Source organism: Monodelphis domestica, chromosome 3, assembly GCF_027887165.1.
Source record: "Monodelphis domestica isolate mMonDom1 chromosome 3, mMonDom1.pri, whole genome shotgun sequence".
NCBI lineage: Eukaryota > Metazoa > Chordata > Mammalia > Didelphimorphia > Didelphidae > Monodelphis > Monodelphis domestica.
The window spans coordinates 75,059,687-75,081,064 of record NC_077229.1 but is presented as its reverse complement, the minus strand read 5'-3'; the positions used below and the strand labels follow the sequence as shown (position 1 = coordinate 75,081,064).

General features: G+C 49.1%; 1 protein-coding gene across 6 annotated transcripts in view; it reads left to right on the top strand.

Annotated features, from left to right (window-relative positions):
• TCF3 (transcription factor 3) overlaps positions 1-21,378 on the top strand; it is a 107,390-nt gene that overhangs the window by 61,993 nt on the left and 24,019 nt on the right. For all 6 annotated transcript variants that reach the window (XM_056822184.1, XM_056822188.1, XM_056822185.1 and 3 more), the window contains exons 6-8: positions 6,535-6,602; positions 8,813-8,942; positions 17,069-17,118. In XM_056822184.1, coding sequence (XP_056678162.1) covers positions 6,535-6,602; positions 8,813-8,942; positions 17,069-17,118 — 248 coding nt within the window. The remainder of the gene's footprint in view (positions 1-6,534; positions 6,603-8,812; positions 8,943-17,068; positions 17,119-21,378) is intronic.

The following is a 21,378-nucleotide window of genomic DNA, read 5'->3' as shown; positions in this document are numbered from 1 at the left end:
TCCTTCATCTCTGTAAATGAGCTATATAGCCCCCTGGGCAGGGATGGGCAGTCAGCTTTTACCTGGAAAGATGGATGTGTAGCTACCTTGTGAGAGGGACGTCCTGCCTTTGAAAGGGATGAGGCAGACGCTGGATGGCCACCTTCCCAGGGTATTTTGGATGTGGCACATGACTCCTCACATTATTCTGTGTTCTGGTTTCTAGGTCTGCCGTTCTGTGTTCTGTGAGTTAGCCCATCTTAGAAGACTACACTTCCTCCTCCTTTCTGTGAGGGAAGTCATGGCTTGCCCGATGGTCACAGGGGTGACCGGACTTTAGCCAGTCTTTGCCTTTCCTGCATTGGGCAGGGCTTGGGGCTAGCAGAAAGATCTCCCATTCCTCTAGCCTTCTAGGGCTCTTGAAGACCTAAGGCAGCATCTGACTTGGCTGGCAAGAGGGAGAGTGGGCAGAAACAGGACATGAGTGAAGGGGCTGTTAGGTCTGGTTTGGGGGGCAGCAAGATTTCAGAGATCCATCAGACTGGACTAGGAAAGAAGACCCTTCCTCCAACTCTCTTGGTTAATTGGCTGAGAAATTAGCTTTGGTTTCACAGGATCTGAGATATTCTTTGGTCTAGTTTCAGATGTCTCTACCTCCCCTTCCTCCCCATGATGGCACACCTGGGTATCCATGAGAAGAGCTCAGAGTAGACTTTTTTTTTTTTTGGTCGGTTTTTTAAATTAATTGATTTGGAATTATTTTTCCATGGTTACATGATTCGGCACACCTGGGTATCCATGAGAAGAGCTCAGAGTAGACTTTTTTTTTTTTTGGTGGGTTTTTTAAAATTTTATTTAATTAATTGATTTGGAATATTTTTCCATGGTTACATGATTCGTTTCTTTCCCACCCCCTCCCCCCATAGCCAATGAGCAGTTGCACTGGCTTTTACATGTTAGACTTGTAAGATTTGGAAGATTCTTTCCCTCTCTTCCCCTGGCCTCCTTCCTGATCTCTTATCTTCCCTTCCTCCCACATCTCTTCTAGGGTCTTCTTTCCCTCCCTGTCTTTTCTCCTCTCTCTCAGCTTCTCTTTCTCCTTTTTCTTCTCTCCTCTCACAAGGTCTTCTCTTCCCCTTTTCCTTTTTAACAGCAGACCCTGCCCCTCCCCCCTCGACTCTCTGAAGTCCATTCATACTGAAAATGGGAGATGAAACCATGTGGTACAGATTGAAAACAGGAGTCTTGGTTGCCTCCTCCTCCTCCAGGCACCACCCACAACCCACCAGTCTGGTGCCTTCCTACCCCAGGGGCCCCAGCCAGTAGGAGACTGTTTTGGGGGGGGGGGGCAGGAATAGGACAGTTGTGATACAGGAGTTCAGTTATTTGGGGATCTCTGCCTCTCCCACTCTTTCTATCCCCCATCTCGCACACCCAAACGAAGAAGGTCTCTTGAACCAAAGGCAGAGCAAAGAGCTGGGAGTCAAGAGACCTGGGTTCTGATCCTGGAGCAAGTCACCGAGTCCCAGCTGGGAAAGCCTTTAGTCCCTTTCTAGCACCCTCTATTTCTGAGAAAAGAATCCCTTCTTACAACATTCCCAGTAAGAGATCATCCAGCTTTTAATTCAAGACCTTTAGTGAGGAAGGACCCACCAACCATTGCACTTTGAGAGACAGATCTGTGCGGAAATGGTTCCTTCATGCCCAGCTAAAATGTGCTTCTTTCAGCTTCTTCCCAATGGCTCCTGGCTCTGCCCTCTGAGGTCAAACCTTTTCTGTCTTCTGTGTGACGGCTGTCATCCCCCTTCCATTGATCCTCATGGTGTGATCCCAGACCTTTCATTCATTTGGGTGCCTCCCTCTGGACAGTCTCCAGCTTATCCATGTCCATCCTAAAACGTGGTCTGACTAGGGCAGAGGACGCCAGTTCTAGATACTTCCTTTCTTCCTTGAAGGAGGCTAATCGGCGTTCAATTTTCATTCTGCCGTAGCCCACTATTGACTTGTCGAGCTCATGCTCTGCTGAACCCCTTGACCTTTTACTTTAATGGTCTCTTATCTGCCCTTGCTTTCATTTTCTGTATCTTTAAAAATATCTCGGTTGGCGAGGCCCCTTGGTATCCACATTTGGCCTTTTGGAAACACCCTCCCCCTACCTTCTCATCTGAGTTGGTTTCTTTCCGTGTCTTGCCTCAGAATTTCATTCTCAAAGAGTTTCTCTCCCTTTCCTTCTGCACGGACTTCCCCTGTAGAATTTTAGTCCATATGGGATCCAGACTTTCACCGAAGCTCCTAAAACCCACTCTGCCCACCCCCGAAGTGCCAGGGAGGGAGACAGCATCGAGCTTTCATCTCCTTCCTGCTTCTTATTACAAAAGGTGTTGTGGTCCTGGGGCAGCTAGATGGAGAGAGCTAAGCCTGAAGACAAGAGGTCTTGGGTTCAAATGGACACCTGGCTGTGTGACCAAGTCACTTCACCCCCATTGCCTAGCCCTTACTCTCTTCTGCCTTGGAACACAATACACAGTATTGATTCTGAGACTGAAGATAAGGGTTTAAAAAAAAAAAAGGACTTTGTGGTCACTCCTCACCCCAACCCCAGGAATCTCATCTTTTCTACCCCCAGCAGCTAGTTCTTCTTTGTGGGTCAGAATCAGGTCCAGAATCACAGTTCCTTCTTTTTAGTTCCTCTACCTTTTGAAGAACGAAATTCTCATTAAGGCGAACCAAGAAATTATTAGCTCTTCCACTGTGGGCTCTAGCAATTGTGGAGACTCGGAAGTCTCCCCATTGCTATTTTCTGTGCCAGGCTTGCAGCCTGGTTCCTACACTGCCCATTTCTTCTCTCTTTTTGCCTAAGTGGTCTATTATACATGCCAGTGGCAGAATCTCTTGGGTTTCTGCCTCTGGGGGTCTTTTCCTAAATGTTTTCTGCCATGTTTTCCTAGCATTGTATCTTGAATTTCCTTACTTGAGTATATTGTCTTAGTGTTTGATGCTCCATGTGCCCATCCCTTCCCTCCTTCCGTGTCCTTTTCCTGTTCAGTGAGATAATTTGGGGCAGGGGGAGGTGCATGGAGACAGACAGACAGGGTCATGGGTCTGGATTAAAGCCCTTCACTCTTGAGTCTCTTCTTCAAGTCTATCAAATGCGGACAAACTACCTCCTAAAGTTTTTGGCTTGTTTTTGGGTTTTTTAATCCTTACTTTTTGTCTTAGAATTGATACAAGTATCTTTCAAGACAGAAGAGTGGTGAGGGCTGGGCAGTTGGAGTTAAGTGACTTGCCCAGAGTCATACTGCTAGAAAATACCTCCTGGAGTTGCTATGAGAACTCTTGGTGGAAAGGATGTCTCCAAATCTCATGATGGCAAAGTACTCTATTTGGGGTCAGGAATACTTGTGTCGCCTCTGATATCACAGGGGATTTGGTTGCTCCCACAGACAGGCAGCAATGTACTTCCACTGTCTTAAGCCTCCACAAAATGAAGACATTAAGTGATATCATAGTTTCAGGACTCCAAAGAGACGGTCCATGTGAAGTGTTTTGTAAACTTTAAATCAGTGTAAGTGTCCATTCTTTGGTTTATCTGGGCCTGGCCTATGTTTTCTTTGATATGAGGAACTCCTAGGGATGACTTGCCCTTTACCAGTCCAGACCAGTAACTGTCCTGCAAATTGGAATCTTTGGGAATTGCCTGGGGAATGGAGAGATTCTATGTGTCTTGAGGCAGAAGCTGAACTCAGCTCTTCTTGGCTTAGAAGCCATCTCTCTCTCTCCCTCTTCCTCTCTCTGACTCGGTCTCTCTCTGTCTCTGTCTGTCTGTCTGTCTCTCTCTTTCTCTCCCTCCCTCCCCCCTCCCTTTTCCATCTCATACAAAAATGGAAATTGATCTTTTCTGGCCATATTGACCTAGTCAATCCCAAATTAATATTATTGTATTTTTATTTATCTGTTAAATATTTCAAATTATATTTTTTAAAAATAAACTCTTACTTTTTGTGTTAACAGAAGCTGTGTAACAGCTTTTAAGACAGAAGGACAAAAGCTAGGCAAATGGTGTTAAGTGACCTGCCCCTGCCCGGGTCACACAGCTAGGAAGTATCTGAAGCCAGGTTTGAACCTGTGTCCTCCTGACTCTGGTCCTGATGCTCTACCCACTGGGCCATCTAGCCATCCCTCTAATCACATTTTAATCTGGTTAGGGCTGCTTGTGTGACACTTCTGCTCCACATTGCCTCTTTTGTGTTGGTTGTTTTTTCCAAATCATCAGTTTCCTCATTTACTTAACTGATGAAAAGTCCAGCCCCACAAATTGCGCCTCTAATCTCTGGTCTTAGCAGATCCATAAATTCACAGTGTGGACCTTTGCCTTGAAGGGCGTCAGCCATGTGGATACTTGTTACCAGATAATGCTCTCCACAAATGGCAGCTAGCAGGTGTGGTGGCTCAAGGCCACTTGGAGTCAGGAAAACCTGCGTTCAAATCCTGCCTCAAACACTTATCTGTGTGTGTGATCCCAAGCAGGCTACTTAACTTATCTCATTTACAAATAAGAGTCCAACACAAATAAGTGTTGGACTAAGCCTTTCCACCTCTAAAACCAAGGTCTTATGGCTCTCCCAGGTAACAAGAAGAGAGAAGATGCAAAAGCCAGGAGGAGCTTCACTGGCCTTTGGAGTTTGGAATTCAATAAAAAATTCTGCTCTGGCCAATAAGATGACCACCAGTGTGTATGGTGTCTTAACATTTGACAGTTTGCAAAGCGCTTTAACTGATGGAGATGATCTCACGTGACATGTTCTAACCCCTTAGCTCCAGTTTTCTTGGATCTGTGTTAGCTAATGTACATTGAGACCAGATTAGTTGGGGCAATGCTTCCCCCTTACAGAATAACTCCACTCCCTAGTAGCATTCCTCCTTGACAAGCCAGTTTCCATATATAGGTAATATAGGATTCCGTGTACCCATACACCACCCTAATTCAGTTTGTTCCCATTTGGAGACTTGTAGATCAAGGCCAAGTTTTAGAAGAGAGACTGGAAAAAACTGTTTCTGGTTTTTGTTTTTTTCAGAGGATCAAAACCCTTCTCTGTCCACTTGGTGGCTTCATCCCTCCCATCTCCATCTCATCCCTTCTTACTGTCCTCAGTGGATCCCAATCCCTTCTCCCTACAAGTCTCAATTCAGTCAGTGCTTCATTCTGAATGGTATTTCAGGTGGTCTTGAAAAGAGTGGTGAATCCATTGTTCTGCCAAGTGAATCTGCAAGTCATTCAGTCAGTGGCACCCAGGCACCAAGCATCCCTCTCTGTGCTCTGTGCTAGTGACTAGAAGCTGGTTTATGCATAGGGCAGCCTAAAAGGCCTCAGAAACGTGTTAGTGGGGGGCCTAAAGGATATACCTGACTCTGTGGCCAGCCTCTGCCCCTTCCAGCATGGCCAATTACTACAAAAGCCCTAAGACTAATCACTGCTGGACTGATTCTGGGTCATGGTCTTATTTTGTACTGTGTAGGGGGATAGGGAGAAGGAGAGATAGAGGAGACAGCGAGGGAAAGGGAGACAGAGAGAGGAAGGAGGGAGAAGGAAAGAGACAAGAGGGAGAAGGAGAGAGGAGAGGGGGGAGGGAGAGGGAGACAGAGAGGAGGAGGGAGGGAGAAGGAGAAAAGAGAGGAGGGAGAGAGAGGGAGGGAAAAGGAGAGAGGGAGAGGGAGACAGAGAGAAAGGAGAGAGGGGGAGGAGAGGAGGGAGAGGAGGGAGAGGGAGACAGAGAGAGAGAGAGAATGAATATCTGGCCTTTTCCTGGTTTGGGTTGAATCTTGAGATAATAGGTTGCTATGACCACAAGTTGTCCTTGACAAATTTTTAAAAGAGAAGAAGGTTGAAGCAGGGGATAGAGTAAGACCCCAAATGGTTCTGCCTCTACCTCAGCTTCTCTAGCTCTTATCTTACAATGCAGAACTTCTGTAGGGCTAAAAAACCCTTTAGAACATAAAATGTTAGAACTCGGAGGGCCCTGAAAACACAGTTTCCCAGGAAGGAAGGCCCTTAGAGCATAGAGTGTTAGAACTCGGAGGGCCTTGAAAGCAGCGTCCTAGCTGGAAGGGCCCTTGGTACATGGAATGTCTGAGCTTGAAGAAAACCTAGAAATTCTCTAGTCTAGCCTCCCTCGTTTTATAAATGGGGATGCTTGAGGTACAGAGAGGCAGTGACTGATGGGGAGTAGCAGTGGCAAATCTTAGACTGAAATGGGTCTCTCGACTCCCATTGAGAGGTTGCTTCCACTCCTTACCCTTAGCTTGAGGTGATGGAGTAAAAGCCATGTATAGAACATGGAGAGTCGGAGACCAGGCATTGATGCGCCTATAGGATGGGAGGGCTGGAGGGGGTGAATGAGTGGACACAGCAGCCCACCTAGGTGAGTCCTTATCCTGATGAGGACCTACCTAGAACTAGGAAGAGGCCTCTTCCCCTGGGGTCCTCGAACTAGTCTAGCCTGCCTTGCCATAGCCAGATGGCCTTATTCAACTGGGAACTTGCTTCCTCCCCTCTAGGGAAGAACAGCGAGAGAGCCTCCTATTCAGCCTTTGGGAGAGACCCTGGGATGCCTGGACTCAGTCAGGTAAGTAACAAAAGAAGCAATTGATCGAATCACTTGGCTGATGGGTAATGGGGGAAGTGCTAGCCATGGAGCAACCAATTCTGCTTCCCTCTGGGGCCCTGAGTAGCCATGGAACTCTTGGCTTCACTTACCCAGCCACCAGAAACAGCCTGGACCAGAATTTTCCAGGACTTCTGGGGAGGCAGGGAGGCTCATTTTTCTCAAGAGCTGAGCAGCCCAACGTGGAGCTTGGAAATGGAACTGGGGGCTTGGGGGTGACTAGATAGCTCCTTGGGCTCAGACTGGAAGCCATTGGCCGTGTTTGGGGGAAGGAGGTGAGAATTTGCCAAATTTCCAACAATGGCCTCCCTGAAATTTGTTGCACATAGAATATGAGAGCTGGGGCGGATATTAGATGGGACTTCTCTTAGAGTGTTGGGGTGGGGAGAGCCGTTAGACCATAGAATATCAGAGCTGGCAAGGACCTTGGAATAGGAAATGGTAGGGTGGGGGTGGCGCTTACGACATAGAGCCAGGGAGGGGTCTTGGAACACAGGATGGCAAAGTGGGGGGGGGGGGATACTTGGAGAATGTCAGAGCTGGACAGGTGGCCCTTAGAACCCAGGATTCCAGCGCTGGGAGAGCTCTTAGCTCCTAGAACAAAGAGTATTGAAGCTAGAAGGAACTTTACAAGAGAGGAGCAAATAGTAGAACTGGACACTGTTGAGGAAAGAAGGGATTTTTGGAGATCTGAGAGTGGAGGGTGGGGGGTGGCAAGAGGCTTGTCTGAGGTCCTCAGCAGCATCCAGTGGTGCCTCCTGGGGCCATTCCCCTGGGCCCAACCTCATTCCCCCATCTTCCCTGCTTGGCTTTCTGCAGGGTGTGGTTTGGGCAACTCTTTCTCTCCTTCTTTCTCTTTTTTTTTTAAGCCCATGTTTTAATTTTGCACAAATTTGTCATAATTTCCTCTTCTCTGAACGGAGAATGTTTCCTTTTGCTACACCAGCTGCGCTGGCTCCAGGGCCGGCCGCGGTGAATTTAATTTACCACCGAAGCTGTGAAAATAGCAGTGGGACAGGTGCCAAAGGCCCACAAGGGGGGATTTTTTATTTTTAATGTTGTCATTTGGCAGAGGTTTGAATTTGGGGGTTGGGGAAGGGCTGGATAGTAGGGAGATCTTTCCCCTTCCCCCCAAAAATGGGATGGGAAGGTGCCTTGGTTTCACGTCAGAACCAGAGCTGTAGGGTTTCACGTTCATAATCCTTTGTAACAGTCCAGAATGTTGTTGCTCATGTCATTATTTGTAGTAGTAATCATAGTTACTATTATTATCTTAATTATTCTAAGGCGTAGTAGGTAGCCTGCCTTGAACCCTGGAAGGCCTGGGTTCCAATCCTGGCCGGGTGACCCTAGCCAACTCACTTAAACTCTTTTGGTGCTCCAGAGCAGCTAAGACTCTTGAAGGTTCACAGAAGCTGGCAGCCATCATTGGTAGAGGGAACGTCCTCATCCTGGAGTTCCTATGCGATATGAAATCACAAAACCCTCATGAGAATATTGATAGATACATAAAGGCAATAGGGCAAAGTATAATAAAGTGCTAGGCTTAGGGTCCAGAATAACTTGGGTCACTTTAGAGCCACAACTTCTTCAGCCATTTGAAAATGAGAATTCTAGGGGCAGCTAGGTAGCTAGGTGGAGGGGTCCTCCGTTCCCTTCCTCTTTAAAATGAGCCAGGGTTGCACTGGATGGCTTCTGGGGGTTCCGTCTTGTTCCAGAACTTTGGGCCAGGATCTTGGATCTGCATTGTTGGAAAGGGTTCCCACGCTGGGAATTCCTTGCTCCTTTGAAACGGCGAGCCTTTTCCATGCGTGTCCATAGGCAGCAGCTTGGTTGGATGGGCAGCGTTCGCTTTGGGGTCCCAGCTCTGCTGCTTCTCAGAGGAGAGCGTGAGGCCTGGGCTTTGAGAACCCTCGATGCAGGCCAAACCCCTCGTTTTCTAGATGAGAACACCGAGGCCCAGTTTGGGGAAGGGGCTCCTCCGAGATCCCGAATTCGGCACATTGTCCAGGGACTTTACTTGGGAATCCGTGGAGCCCCCGACCTCTTCCCAGGGGCCCGTGTGTGCCGCCACCAGAAGACAAGCTGTCTGGATGCTCCGCAGGCAGCGCCAGAGAGGCTCGCGGGCCACGGGATCGGGGCTTGGCGTCTCATGGCTTTTTCCCTTGCAGGCTGGCTTCCTGCCCAACGAGCTGGGAATCAACAGCCCGAGCGCTCTGTCCCCCACGGGGGTCAAGGGGGGCTCGCAGTATTACTCGTATCCCAACAACCCGCGACGAAGGGCGGCCGACAGCAACCTTGGTGAGTCGCTTGGTGGGCACGAGGGGCCTTCTACAGCTGTCCTCACTCCTTGTGTCCTGGGGCGGGGGCGGGGCGGGCTTGCGTCAATGACAGCATTGCCGTCTAATTGGATTAGCCGTGCGGGCTGGGGGTGACGCTGAGATGGCCAAGCGATCCTTGGGATGGTAACCAGGAGGCTGGGCCAAGTTGGAGGGGGGATCAGGAACGCACAGAGATTGAACACAGGATGTTTGGGGCACCTGTGGGAAGTCCAGCTGGAATCCTCCCTCGGGCGGTCAGACTGGAGACCAGAGCTAGACCTATCCCTAGCTGAGCATCTTCGGCATAGAAGTCATCACTGTGCCGGCGAGCACTGCTGAAGTTGGGGTGTGGGAGCTAACTGGGATGTCAGAACAGAAAACACGGGGTTTTCAGAGTGGGGGGACTGTAGAGACCATCTTGTGGGATTTTGCCTTGTTTTGCAGATGGGGAAACTGAGGCTTGGGGGCTTTGGGATTCTATAAAGGCACTGTCAGGATCAGGCCTAAGGATGGCCTGACATTTCTACAGTGCTTTAACCTTGGCAAAACATTTTATGCCCAGTCTAGGGGGGGGAGCCTCACTACCACACTGTGAAGGACTGGCCTTCTGGGGATTATTGGCATCATCCCATTTTATAGAGAAGGAGATTGAGGCTCATAGCAGTGAAATGACTTAGCCACGGGCTCCCAGCGAATAAGGGTTGTGGGTCCAAGTTGTTGGCATCCTGTCATCTGGGTTTGTCTACTCCTAAAGGGTAGGACTCACCTGTAGGAAATAGACTGTAATCTGCATGAGGGGCCATTCTGGTTGGTTTGTTTTTCTCTTCCTGAAACCTCCCCATTTCTTTTAATTATTAAAATTTTTATCTATCATTTTATTTTTACATCATGCTTAGGTGGTCCTAACCTAACTTAGGTTAGAGTTCTGGACCTGAAGTTCAGATCCAGCCTGGACACTTCCTCTCTGGGTGGCAATGGGACTCTTGTCTCCATTTCCTCATCTGAAAAATGGGGATAATACCAATTATGTTTCAGTTTTTTTTTTTAATTTCTGTCTTAGAATCAATATTAAGTATCAGTTCCAAGGCAGAAGAGCAGTAAGGGCTAGGCAGTTGGGGATAATGACTTGCCCAGGGTCACCCAGCTAGGATGTGTCTGAGACTAGATTTGATCCCAGAACCTCCATCTCCTGGCCTGTCTCTATTCACTGAGCTTCCCAGCTGCCCTTGTCCCAGGGTTATCTTGAGGATCAAATGAGATCATATTTGCAAACTCTTAAAGCATCATGAAAATGTTGTTGTAATTATTATATTATATTATAGTGTCCACTATATTCCTCCCAGAGAGACATACTTTTTAAGAAAGAATATAGGGCCAGGAGGTAGCTAAGTGGCTCGCTCAGTGGATAGAGATGGAAGATCCTGGGTTCAAATCCAGCCTCAGATGCTTCCTAATTGTGTGGCCCTGGACAAGTCGCTTAGCCCTGATTGCTTAGTTCTTGCTGCTCTTCTTGGAATTGATACTAAGACTGATAGGGTCTGAGAGAAGGAGGGAGGGGGGGAGTGTCTTATATCACATATACAGAATTGATAGAAAGATAGCAACCGTTGACTTACATAAAGCTTCTCTTGTGAATAAACCTCAGCTCCTTTACTCAGGAAGGGATACTGTCTTGCACTACTAATGACGTAGGGTAGATCTAATTGCATTATTTTGAGGGGAAATTGGAATTGAAGTGGTTTAAAGCCATTGAAGCACTGACCTTTTTCCAGTTATTGTATTGTTATAATTTAGATATTAAGATAAATAAAAGGTTAGCACAAAAAAAGGCACTGATTCAAAACTAAAAATGTTTTCTGCCCTTACGCTTATTATATTTGATCAGGGAAAACAAATGTAACACCCCACCCCACCCAAAAAATTGTAAGGAGGAAGGCAGTAGCAGCTAGGAGGAATCACAAATGGTTTCCTGGTATTAGAGTCAGGTGTATGCAGTGCTCCATACCTGTAGCCTCCCACCTCAGCGAAAAAGGGGATGGCTGTGGATTCAAGCCCAGATAGCATACTTATACCACATTCAAATTTTTTTTTTAGTCTGACTTGTTAATAATAGTTGCATTTATAATGTACATACAGATTAACAAAATTTAGTGGGGGTTTTTTTAATATGTGGACACAGGTATATTTCTATGACCCTTTTTTTTTTCTTTTTTAAAATGTTTTGTGGATATTTTTTTAACACCCACTGTGGTTTCTGCCATTATCCTTCCCCTTCCCCACATAATAGATTTTTTTTAAAAGAAAAAAATCAGTATAACTGATCAAAACAAAGAAAAAGTTTTAAAATAAATGCATCTATGGTTTAGGTATCACAGGTGATATTAGCCCCCATTTTACAGATAAGGAAACGAGGCTCCTAGCAGCCATGACTTGTCCCTTGCTGTTCCGCCAGTCTGTGTCCCCACCAAAGAACTATATGTGAGCCCCTAAGGTGGGGATAAAGAGAGCTCATTCCTTTCAACAGACATTTATTAATCTGTACCTGAGACATGGAGCTTACCTTCTAGTGGGGAAGACAAAATATGGGCTCAGATCAATAGGATGCCTTTTCCCACATGATTTTGGGGGCAAGCTGCTGTGTGGGAGAGGGCTGGATCTGGAGTTGGGGAGCCTCTGACCCCTGGCGGGTGACTCACCCCTCGGAACTTTGTGTCTCTTAAAACTTGATAGATAGAGCTGTGGAAGAGAATTTAGTACTTGGGGAGGTGCCAGCTACTAGAGCTAGAAATAAAGACAGTGTCTGCCTTCAAGGGGTTTGCATTCTTCATAGAGGAGACAATAGAGTACAAAGCAAAACTCCACCGATGGGGGGCAGCCCTTTGGGTGGGGGACAAAACTCAGACCTGGGATACTGCAGCAAATGAGATTACAACTCTCGAGGGCTCCGAGAGCTGCAGGAAGAGCCCATGGATCTTGGGGCCAGCAGCAAGGGAGATGGCAAGACCTAGTGGTCTTCGTCTTTAGTAGAAGTCATCTCTGCTCATCCAAGGGGGATGCATAGCCATGTCCCCAGCGGTGACTCTTAGGAAGGAGTCTGAACTCTCAGAATGGAGTGGAGCCCTGGGAGGAGAGAGGGTGGATTGGCATCTAGCTGGGGAAGAGGGGGGCCAGTGCCAGATGTGATGTGTGAGCATTGCGGGCTGGAGAGAGGCTCCCCTCAATTAGTGACTGCTGATATGTCACTGAATGTTTTTTTTTTCCTTTTTGGTGGAAGGAATTCCCGTGCCAGAAGCCCCTCATACTCATGAAATAACAGATCTTTCAGATATTTGTGAAATGGTTATTTCTACAGAAATGGAATCCAGAGTCCTTACAAGAGTTTGGGGAGGAGGGGGACAGCTTGGGTGTCTCAGCAGGTTGAGACCAGAACTAGAGACTGGGTTCAGATCTGACCACAGACACTTCCTAACTGTGTGACCTTGGGTGAGTCATTTCACCCCCATTGCCTAGCCCTTACCCTTCTTCTGCCTTGGAAACAATACATAGTATTGATTCTAAGACAGAAGGTAAGGGTTTTATTTTGCTTTTCTAAGAGTTGAGGACAGAGAGGTGACTTCCAGCCAGGATGGGTGGGCACGGCTTCATGGAGGCAGCATATCAACTGAACTCTAGAGGATGTCAACAAGCAGTGATATTGGACCATTACATGTCAGAGCCAGAGAAAGAAAGGAAGGGGGCACCAAGAGGATGGGGCCATGTTCTGGATAGTCGTGATAGCCCCTGAGTGCTTTGAGGGTGCCAGGGACTTCCCAGACATTGATTAAAGCAAGGTGCCAGCCCTACTAGTTAGCCCCCTTTAGGGAAGAGGACACTAAGGTTGCGGGAAGGTTTGTGTTTTCTTTTTGTAAATTTTTTCTTTGTTTTATTCCAGTAACTTACATGATTCATGTTGGCTCCCTCCTCTGTCTCCCAGTTGACAAGCCATTCCACTGGGTTATATGTGTATTATCACTCCAAATCAATTTCCACATTATTCATTTTTGTAAGAGTCATCTTACAAAACCAAAACCCAAAATCATTTTAGGACGCTGTCTGTGACTTGCCTGGAAATTGTCCGAAGTGGGATTTGAACTCTAGGTCTTTCCCACTTCTAATCTGGGCCATGGTGTAGCCGGCTCCTCCCTGAATCACAGGACACATGTCCGAGGGCCCAGGCCCAGTCCCTGGTACCGTGCTCTCTCTGCCACCCGGACCCATGCTGGGCTGCAGTCCCCATTTTCTGCTCTTTCTCCCTCCTTTAAGAATGGGCTGAGTCCTTACCCTGACTGCCTGCTCCCTGAAGGGTCACGTCTCCAGCACTAGTGACGATGACTCCCAATTGCCAAGAGATACTTATCAGCCGCAGAACAGTCAGTGTTCTGGCTCGGAACACTCTGATCTTGCCCCCTGCCCTGCCTGCCTTCCTGCCCAGATGCTCTCCTGGCCCGATGGGAAGAGACATCTCTTTAGTGGGGGCCCCCTTCCCCCTGCCATCTCTCTTAGAGGAGGAGGAGAAGGCTGGAGACGGTTCTCTCCTCTTCAGAGGATGGGGAAATTGTGGCCCAAACCAGGGAAGCATTTTTGCTGAAGACCTAACCCAGGCAGGGAGCATGGGACCTGCTTAGAGCCAGAAGCCTGGAGTCTTCACTGGAAATGAGCAGAAAGGAGATCTAGAAGGGGTAGCTGGGTAACTCAGACACTTCTTAGCAGTATGACCTTGGGCAAGTCACTTCACCCCCATTGCCTAGTCCTTACCCACTCTTCTGCCTCGGAACCAATACTTAGCACTGCGTCTAAGACAGAAGATGAGGATTTCAAAAAATCATAAGTAAATGAGCTCTCTGGGAGATTGGAAGTATCCCAAAGTGGAATGGGGGCTGTCTTGGGGATGGTGGGCTCCCTATCCCCAGATTGGGGTGACCCCTGGCTGGAAATAGAATTTTATAGGTGGCAAATAAATGTGTGTCGAGTCGGAGGGGATTCCTGTTTACAGATGGGTTGAGGTCCTTTCTGACCATCAGATTGTCTGCCACCGGCCTCTCAGCCTTATTTCCTAATCTATAAAGTGAGGAATTTGGACCAGGGGACCTGTAAGGTTCCTTGAAGATTTAATATTGTGATTCTGGAGCCCAAGACCTCCCCAGGACAACCCAGTCCACTCTGGGACAACTGATGGTTGGTCCATTTTCCCTTCCATTGAGTTGTATAAATCTGTTCCATCAGCCACAGCTTCCATTCCTCATTCCTGGTGCATCTCTGGGGCTGAGAACAAACTGATTCATTCCCTTCCCCACCCTAGAAGACAGAAGTCCTGCATGACCGCCAGGCTGAGCATCCCCAGGCCCTTTGGCCGGTCCAGCTCTGCGGAGTCCCAGCCCAGGGCTCTTCCCATCCTCTGTTCCCCCAGAGAGATGATCATCACCTTCCCCAAACACAGCCTGAGTAGAAAATGTCCTGGACCTGGAATCCACGAAGACCAGAGTTCAGGTCCTGCCTCGGACCCTCTCGCTAGTTGAATGACCCTGAAATAAGTCATTTAGCCCCACTGGGTCTCTTCAATTTCCTCATCTGTAAAATGGGGATAATAATAGCACCTGCCTCCCAGGATGTCTGTGGATCCAGTGAGATAACGTGGACGTAAAATGCTTTATTTGCCAACCGTCCAGCTCTCTGTAGATAGGAGCCCTTGTTCTTCTCCCTAGTAACCCGGAGCCCAGCCTAGCCCGGGGGATGAGAGAGGCACGTGAGGCTGGGACAGGTGTGTCCCAAAGGCCCCAGGTTATCAGGTGCTGCCCAGGCAGGGATGGAGCGGCCTCTTCTGAGCCTCCCTCCAGGGGAAGCCACACCCCTCACAAATGACTTGACTTACCTGCCCCTGCAGAAGAAGTTCAGTTTACATTCCTGGCGCCCCAAGAGACGCTCAGCCGGGAAATCCACTTTGTTTTTCTCCTACGGCAAAGAGACCCAAGTGGTAGCTACTTCTCGTCCCTCCACACCCCCAAATGTGCAAATGATATAGAGGAGGTCCGAAGATGGGCTCCTACAGGCTCTCTTTCTGGGGAACCCCTCCCTCCCCCCATAAAAAAACCAACCCTCAAACCCTGCTTTCTCCCTACTCCTTCCCCTGACTATACATGTCCTCTTAAGAATGAATGACTGGGGATAGTTAGTTAGGTGGCTCAGTGGATGGAGAGCCAGGCCAGGTCTTGGGTTCAAATCTGGATTCAGACACTTCCCAGCTGTGTGACCCTGGGCAAGTCACTTTACCTCCATGGCCTAACCCTGACCACTCTTCTGCTTCAGAACCAATACACAGTATGGATTCTAAGATGGAAGTTGAGGGTTCTAGGCAGGGAGAAAAACGGAATGATCACTTCTGGTGGTGGGGTACAGTCTCATTGCTTTGCTTCTGGGGTAAAAACAAAACTTGAATTTTCAGGGGATATAGATTCACAAAGTGTTTTCCTCACAATAACTCTGGGGTAGGTGGTACTACTCCCAATAATATTAGCATTTATATAGTGTTTTAAAGTTTGCAAAGCATCTTATAAATAAATTCATAAATATTAAAACTATAAATATAAATAAACTTCATTAGATCCTCACAACAAACCCTGGGAGAGAGTTACTGTTATTTACCCCCATTTTATAGACCAGGAAAGCCAGGCAGGCAGTGTGAGTGACTTGCCCAGGGTCACACCGCTAGTATGAGGGTCTTGAGGCTGGATGGAAACTGAGGTCTTCCTGACTCTAGGCCCAGGCTCTATCCACAGCAACCTAGAGGCCAAACATGAGGCTGGTGGTCTCCATTTTTATAGAGGAGGAAACCTGAGCCTCATCGCTACACAGTTAGCAACTGAAGGGCCCAGACCCTGGCTCTCCTTTCTGTGGGGTCACCTGCAGTCACCTGGGGTCAGCCAGAGTGGACCCCTCCCCCCAGGCCCTCAGGACTTCCCTCCCACTCTCTGCTGCTGTTGAACAACAACAAGCAAACTGGGTGGTTTTAACTTGAGCATCCACAGTCCCTTTTCTTTGCCATCGTGGCACTGGACCGAGCAAGCCAAGGGCATGTGGTCCAGCGAGGCTTGTTCTGCTCCTGCTCTGACCCCCCCATCCTAGGAGAAAAGCACTGGTTTCAGAGTTACTGGACCAAAGTTTGAATCCCAGTGAGGTGCGCCATTGGCAACGAAGGCCACTTCCGTGTAATGGCCAGTGTAATACCACTGACAGGGGGCGAGTCACTTCCCTGGGAGCCTCGTTTCTCATCTGTAGAGGGTGGGACCTGGCCTGCGTGCTCTGGAACCTTCTTTTTTGCTGAAAATCCCAATCCCATCCTAGATAAGGAAATTGGGGCATCCTTGTTGGCTAGTCCCATTGCGCCTACTGAGCCTCCCATCTCCGGGGGGGCCAGCCTTCTGCTGGGCATTCCAGGGGAGAAAAGAGAAGGAGCCTTGGACCCTGCTTCTGGGGAGCTCAGACCGTAGTGCTTTAATGTCTGTACAAAGCCCTTGCCTTGCGAGCACTTTTCCCCCTCGATGAGGTTGGTGGTACAGTTGTTATCGTCCCATTTTACATAGGACCAAACTGGGGTCGCTGGAGGGATTAAGTGACTCGGTTGCTTATGATTGCAGAGCTAACAGGGTGGGGGTGGGGAAGAACATGAATCATGGAACCATGGGAAAATATTCTAAATTAATTAATTAATTAATTAAAGTTTCTTAGTTAAAAAAAATAAAACACAGAAAAGATTACAGAGCTAGTGAAGGGCCAAAATAAGTGTTCTGCAATCCTTGAAATAAGAAGTCATCTATGGAAGATGATATATAAACAGTTTCAGGCTTACCTCAGTGTGGCCTGAGAACGTAGGCTGGGATGATCCTTTAGGCCAAAGTGGCTTCCAGGAAGGAGGCATCGAAGGACGGAGAGGAACCGGACGGATGGGAAGGGGAGGAGGGGGAAGATGTTCCAGAGCAGGTGGACGGGAGTGGGCGGGGCACGGCCAAAATGAACGAGGATTGGTATTTCCTGTGGCTTCATGGTTTTTTTGGTTTGTGTCTCCCCGGCTAGATGGGCAGCCCAAGAAGGTCCGGAAGGTGCCTCCAGGACTCCCCTCCTCGGTGAGTACACCTATGTTGTTGGATGTGGGGGAGGCTGTCACAGGAAGAGGGCCTCCGTTACAGAAGTGGTGCATGGGGATGGAGAAGGATCCTGCCTCCATCCTCCCACCCCAAGAGATAGCCAACAGCAGCCTGTGGTACCCACCCGTGCCCGGAGCATCTGCTCAGAACCTGGTGGAGGGAGAACCCGAGATGTGTAACATGAATTGTTCATCCTATAACAGAGCCTCTTCTTGCTCTCCCAGAAGAGTTACCTGACATTTCTCCCTTGCGCCCCTCCCCCCATGTTTGCCAGCCCAACCCCGACATCCCTCTGCCACCCACCGGAGCCCAGTGGGCCAAAGCCAGGCTCGGGAGTTTTGCAGGCCTGGCTGACAATTGTCTCGACTCCCCAGAGCGGGTGGGGACCTCTGTCCTCTTCCTGACGATTGTGGTGTAAGCGAGATCCTGGGGCGTGGAGGCCCACGCTGGCTCGCCTAACCCTTCATGACTGGGCCACCAGAGACAAGCCGCGGGCCCGTCTAGGGCCCATCTCGGGCCCGGACTTGGAGGTTTTCTCGGGTGCCTTCCAGCTCTCACAATTCATGACCCCTTTATGAGGATGGGGGCCGTGTTCCCACTCCAGTGTTTGGTGCCCCATCTCCCCCACAGGACATCGGGAAAGGTCTTCCATCCTGGGCCTGTCTCTTAGAGTAAAGCAGGTACAGAATCCCCAGCCGGGTGAGAATAGCTGAAGAAACAAAATCCAAAGACCTGGGTTCGAATTAATACCTGCTTAGGGTCTTAAACAAGTCACTGGAAACCTCAGTGGAATGCTAAATCTTATCTGATATTGTATGCTCCGTTTTGAATGTTATATTGATTAGTATTAGATTTTCAATGAAATATTTTTCTAATAACGCCCCCCCCCCCCCATCTTAACCAGCCTCAGGTTTTGAAGGGATTGAACTTGATGATTTCTTCAGATCTATTCCCATTCAAAATCATGCTGTAGGTAGGATTTGAATTCAGGTTATTGCAAGCATGTTGAATTTAGTGACTGGCCAAGGTGACAAAACCAGGTATGGAACCTGGGCCCTCCTTAATCAGTGCCTCTCACTACCTCCCTCGAGAACCAAAGAGGATCTGAGAATATCTTCTCTGGGAGGGTCCTCTAACATCTAGTCTGCTCAGTTTCAGTCTGGGGTGGAGTGAGCCCCAAAGAAAGGTTTACCCAACGACATGCTGAAGGGCCAGGTCGTTATTGGCGAAGGAGGGGGCTCCAGACCCCTTTTAGGGGTGGGGTGCACAGAACTGACGGACTGTGATGTGTGAGGGAGAGTGGCCAGGGCCTACCCCCGTGACCACCCCTTTCCCCGCCCCCACCCAGAGTAGTGACCCAAGCTTTGGAGAGAGGGAAGAAGGAATTGATGGTGGAGGAGAGAGGGGCTCTCCTCTGCCTCCCCCACATCTGCACATCAAGGGAGCTTCCCACTAGCAAAACACACACACACACACACACACACACACAAACACACACACACACACATACGCTCCCCTCCCCAATCCCCCACCACCCCTCCCTTACAGCACAGCTGCATGAAGCCTTGGCGGGGGGCCAGGGCCCGACAGATGGCACAGAGCTCTTAGACAGGCTTGGCTCTCCCAGCTCCCGCTATTTAATCAAATTATAGAAAAAGTCAATTTGCTGAATTCTTGTTCATTGTAGCCCTTCTCATTCCCTTCGTTTCTGGGCTCCCTGGCGCCACGTATTCCACCATACACCCCCCCCCCCAGCCCCACCTCCCTACCAGAGGAAGAGACACCTCATTTCCTCCCCCCCCCCCAAATTGACCCACCCATAGACACCACCCACCTGAGGTCTCATCTTCCCCCTTCTTAGATCCCAGGTTTTCTGTTCTCCTCTTGCCAGCCACCTTGTAGAATCAGCTAGTTTTATAAAGCTTTATGGACCCTTAGAACAGAGAATGTCAGAGCTGGGAGGGAGCTTAGAACAGAGAATGTCAGAGCTGGGAGGGAGCTTAGAACAGAGAATGTCAGAGCTGGGAGGGAGCTTAGAACAGAGCATGTCAGAGCTGGGAGGGAGCTTAGAAAAGAGAATGTCAGAGCTGGGAGGGAGCTTAGAACAGAGAATGTCAGAGCTGGGAGAGACCTTAGAACAGAGAATGTCAGAGCTGGGAGAGACCTTAGAACAGAGAATGTCAGAGCTGGGAGGGAGCTTAGAACAGAGAATGGCGGAGCTGGGAGGGAGCTTAGAACAGGGAATGTCAGAGCTGGGAGAGTCCTTAGAACAGAGAATGTCAGAGCTGGGAGAGTCCTTAGAAGAGAGAATGTCAGAGCTGGGAGGGAGCTTAGAACAGAGAATGGCGGAGCTGGGAGGGAGCTTAGAACAGGGAATGGCAGAGCTGGGAGAGACCTTAGAACAGAGAATGGCAGCTGGGAGGGAGCTTAGAACAGAGAATGTCAGAGCTGAGAGGGAGCTTAGAACAGAGAATATCAGAGCTGGGAGAACCCTGAGGACAGAAAAAGTCCTGAGAGAGACCTTAGAACCCTACAGGGAGGAACAGGGAGGAACCTAGCAAGCATCCAGAGGGATAAAATGAAACACAAGGAATGGAAGAAAGGGCTGCTCCCCCCCTTCCCCACCCCACCCACCAATCTAGTAGGGGCATAGCCAGACTCAAATCCAGATCCCCTGACCCTCACACCCACTGCCCCCACATAAGTGGTGGTAGATTGAATCAAAAATTGGAAGATTTTTATTCCAGTTTGAGAAGGAAGAATTTCCCCCCCCCCCCCCCAAAAAAAAAGGTGTCACTACTTGCAAGGGTTGGAAGTGAAAGTGGGAAGATCTCCGTTTGCTTGTCTATAAAGTAGAGGTGGTATTTCACACCGTACTTCAGAGCGAGGTCTATGAGGAAAAGACTTTTTAAAGAAAACTGGCTTTTACCATCAGGATTCGTTGGGTCAAGAGTAGGGAAAGGGATCCCAGGCCCAATCCATGGGCTTGAATTTCAGGAACTCCACAGGCTTAGACCCAGCTGGCCAGGACCATGTTCACCCCATTGCCTCCCCTGGCCCCAGCCCAGGGCTGCTTCCTCTCTGCATCTGGCCAAGCCCAGGGGGAGTCCCAGATCCAGTGGCTTGGCCAATTCACTTTCACAGCCTTCATCAAAGGAGGAAGGAAAGAGAAACTTTGTGAATGGCCGGGCTGGAGCTCCCTTCTGCGGGGTGGGGGATGGGGTTCCTGGGTCACTAGTCCCCAAGTCCTAGAGCTTGGATTGAGGAAGGTGTGTTTGGGTCCTCAAAAGGAGAGGGAAAAGAGAAGAAGAAATCCCTTTCCTTTCCCAGCCCCCACCCTTTCCAAATAGACCAGACCACCAAGAGAAAAAAAAAAGAAGAAAGAAAAAACTATTAGCTTGCCCTTGCTGGGGCCTCTAAAACCTAAGTTACCATCTGCTGAAAATGTAACTGAATCTCAGTGTAAAGGATCTGGGCCATCCCAGCCCCCCACCCACAGCAGGAGGAGGCCCGTGCAGGGGAACTCCCTCCCAAACTGGAGGGGCCTGGAGATGGGGGCGGGGGACAGGGGAAGCAGGGATCCTGGGGCACAGCCTCTGCTCCCCCCAACCCTCAGGCGCAGCCAGAGAGGCACCCACGTCACCAGGAAACTGTTTGAGACGGGGTCTCTATCCCTTTGTTGTCTTATCACATATCCCCTCTCAATGGGGGGGGGGGGGGGGCAGAAGGCAAAAGGGAGCTAAGCCACAAAGCACCCTCCTGGGCCTTCAGGGCCAAGAAGCCTGGAAAGCAGGACCGCTCTGTCCTTCTCTCCTTCCCTCATTAGAACATAGAATATTGGAACCACAAGGGAACTTTAGAGAATATTAGTTACTGATGTTTATCCTGGCCCTTGACCATTCCCAATGTGCCTCATTACTATGAAGCCTTCAAGATAGGTGCTACAGGTGGTTCTGGCCCCATTTTACATTTTACAGGCTGGGGGTGAGGGGACGGTGCCTCAGGAGCACAGAATGTTAAGGACAAGAAGGCCTTTAGAACCCAGAATGTCAGGGCTGGGAGAGAGCTTAGAACAGAGGATGTCAGAGCTGGGAGAGCCCTTAGAACAGAGGATGTCAGAGCTGGGAGGGAGCTTAGAACAGAGAATGTCAGAGCTGGGAGAGCCCTTAGAACAGAGAATGTCAGAGCTGGGAGGACCCTTAGAACAGAGAATGTCAGAGCTGGGAGGGAGCTTAGAAC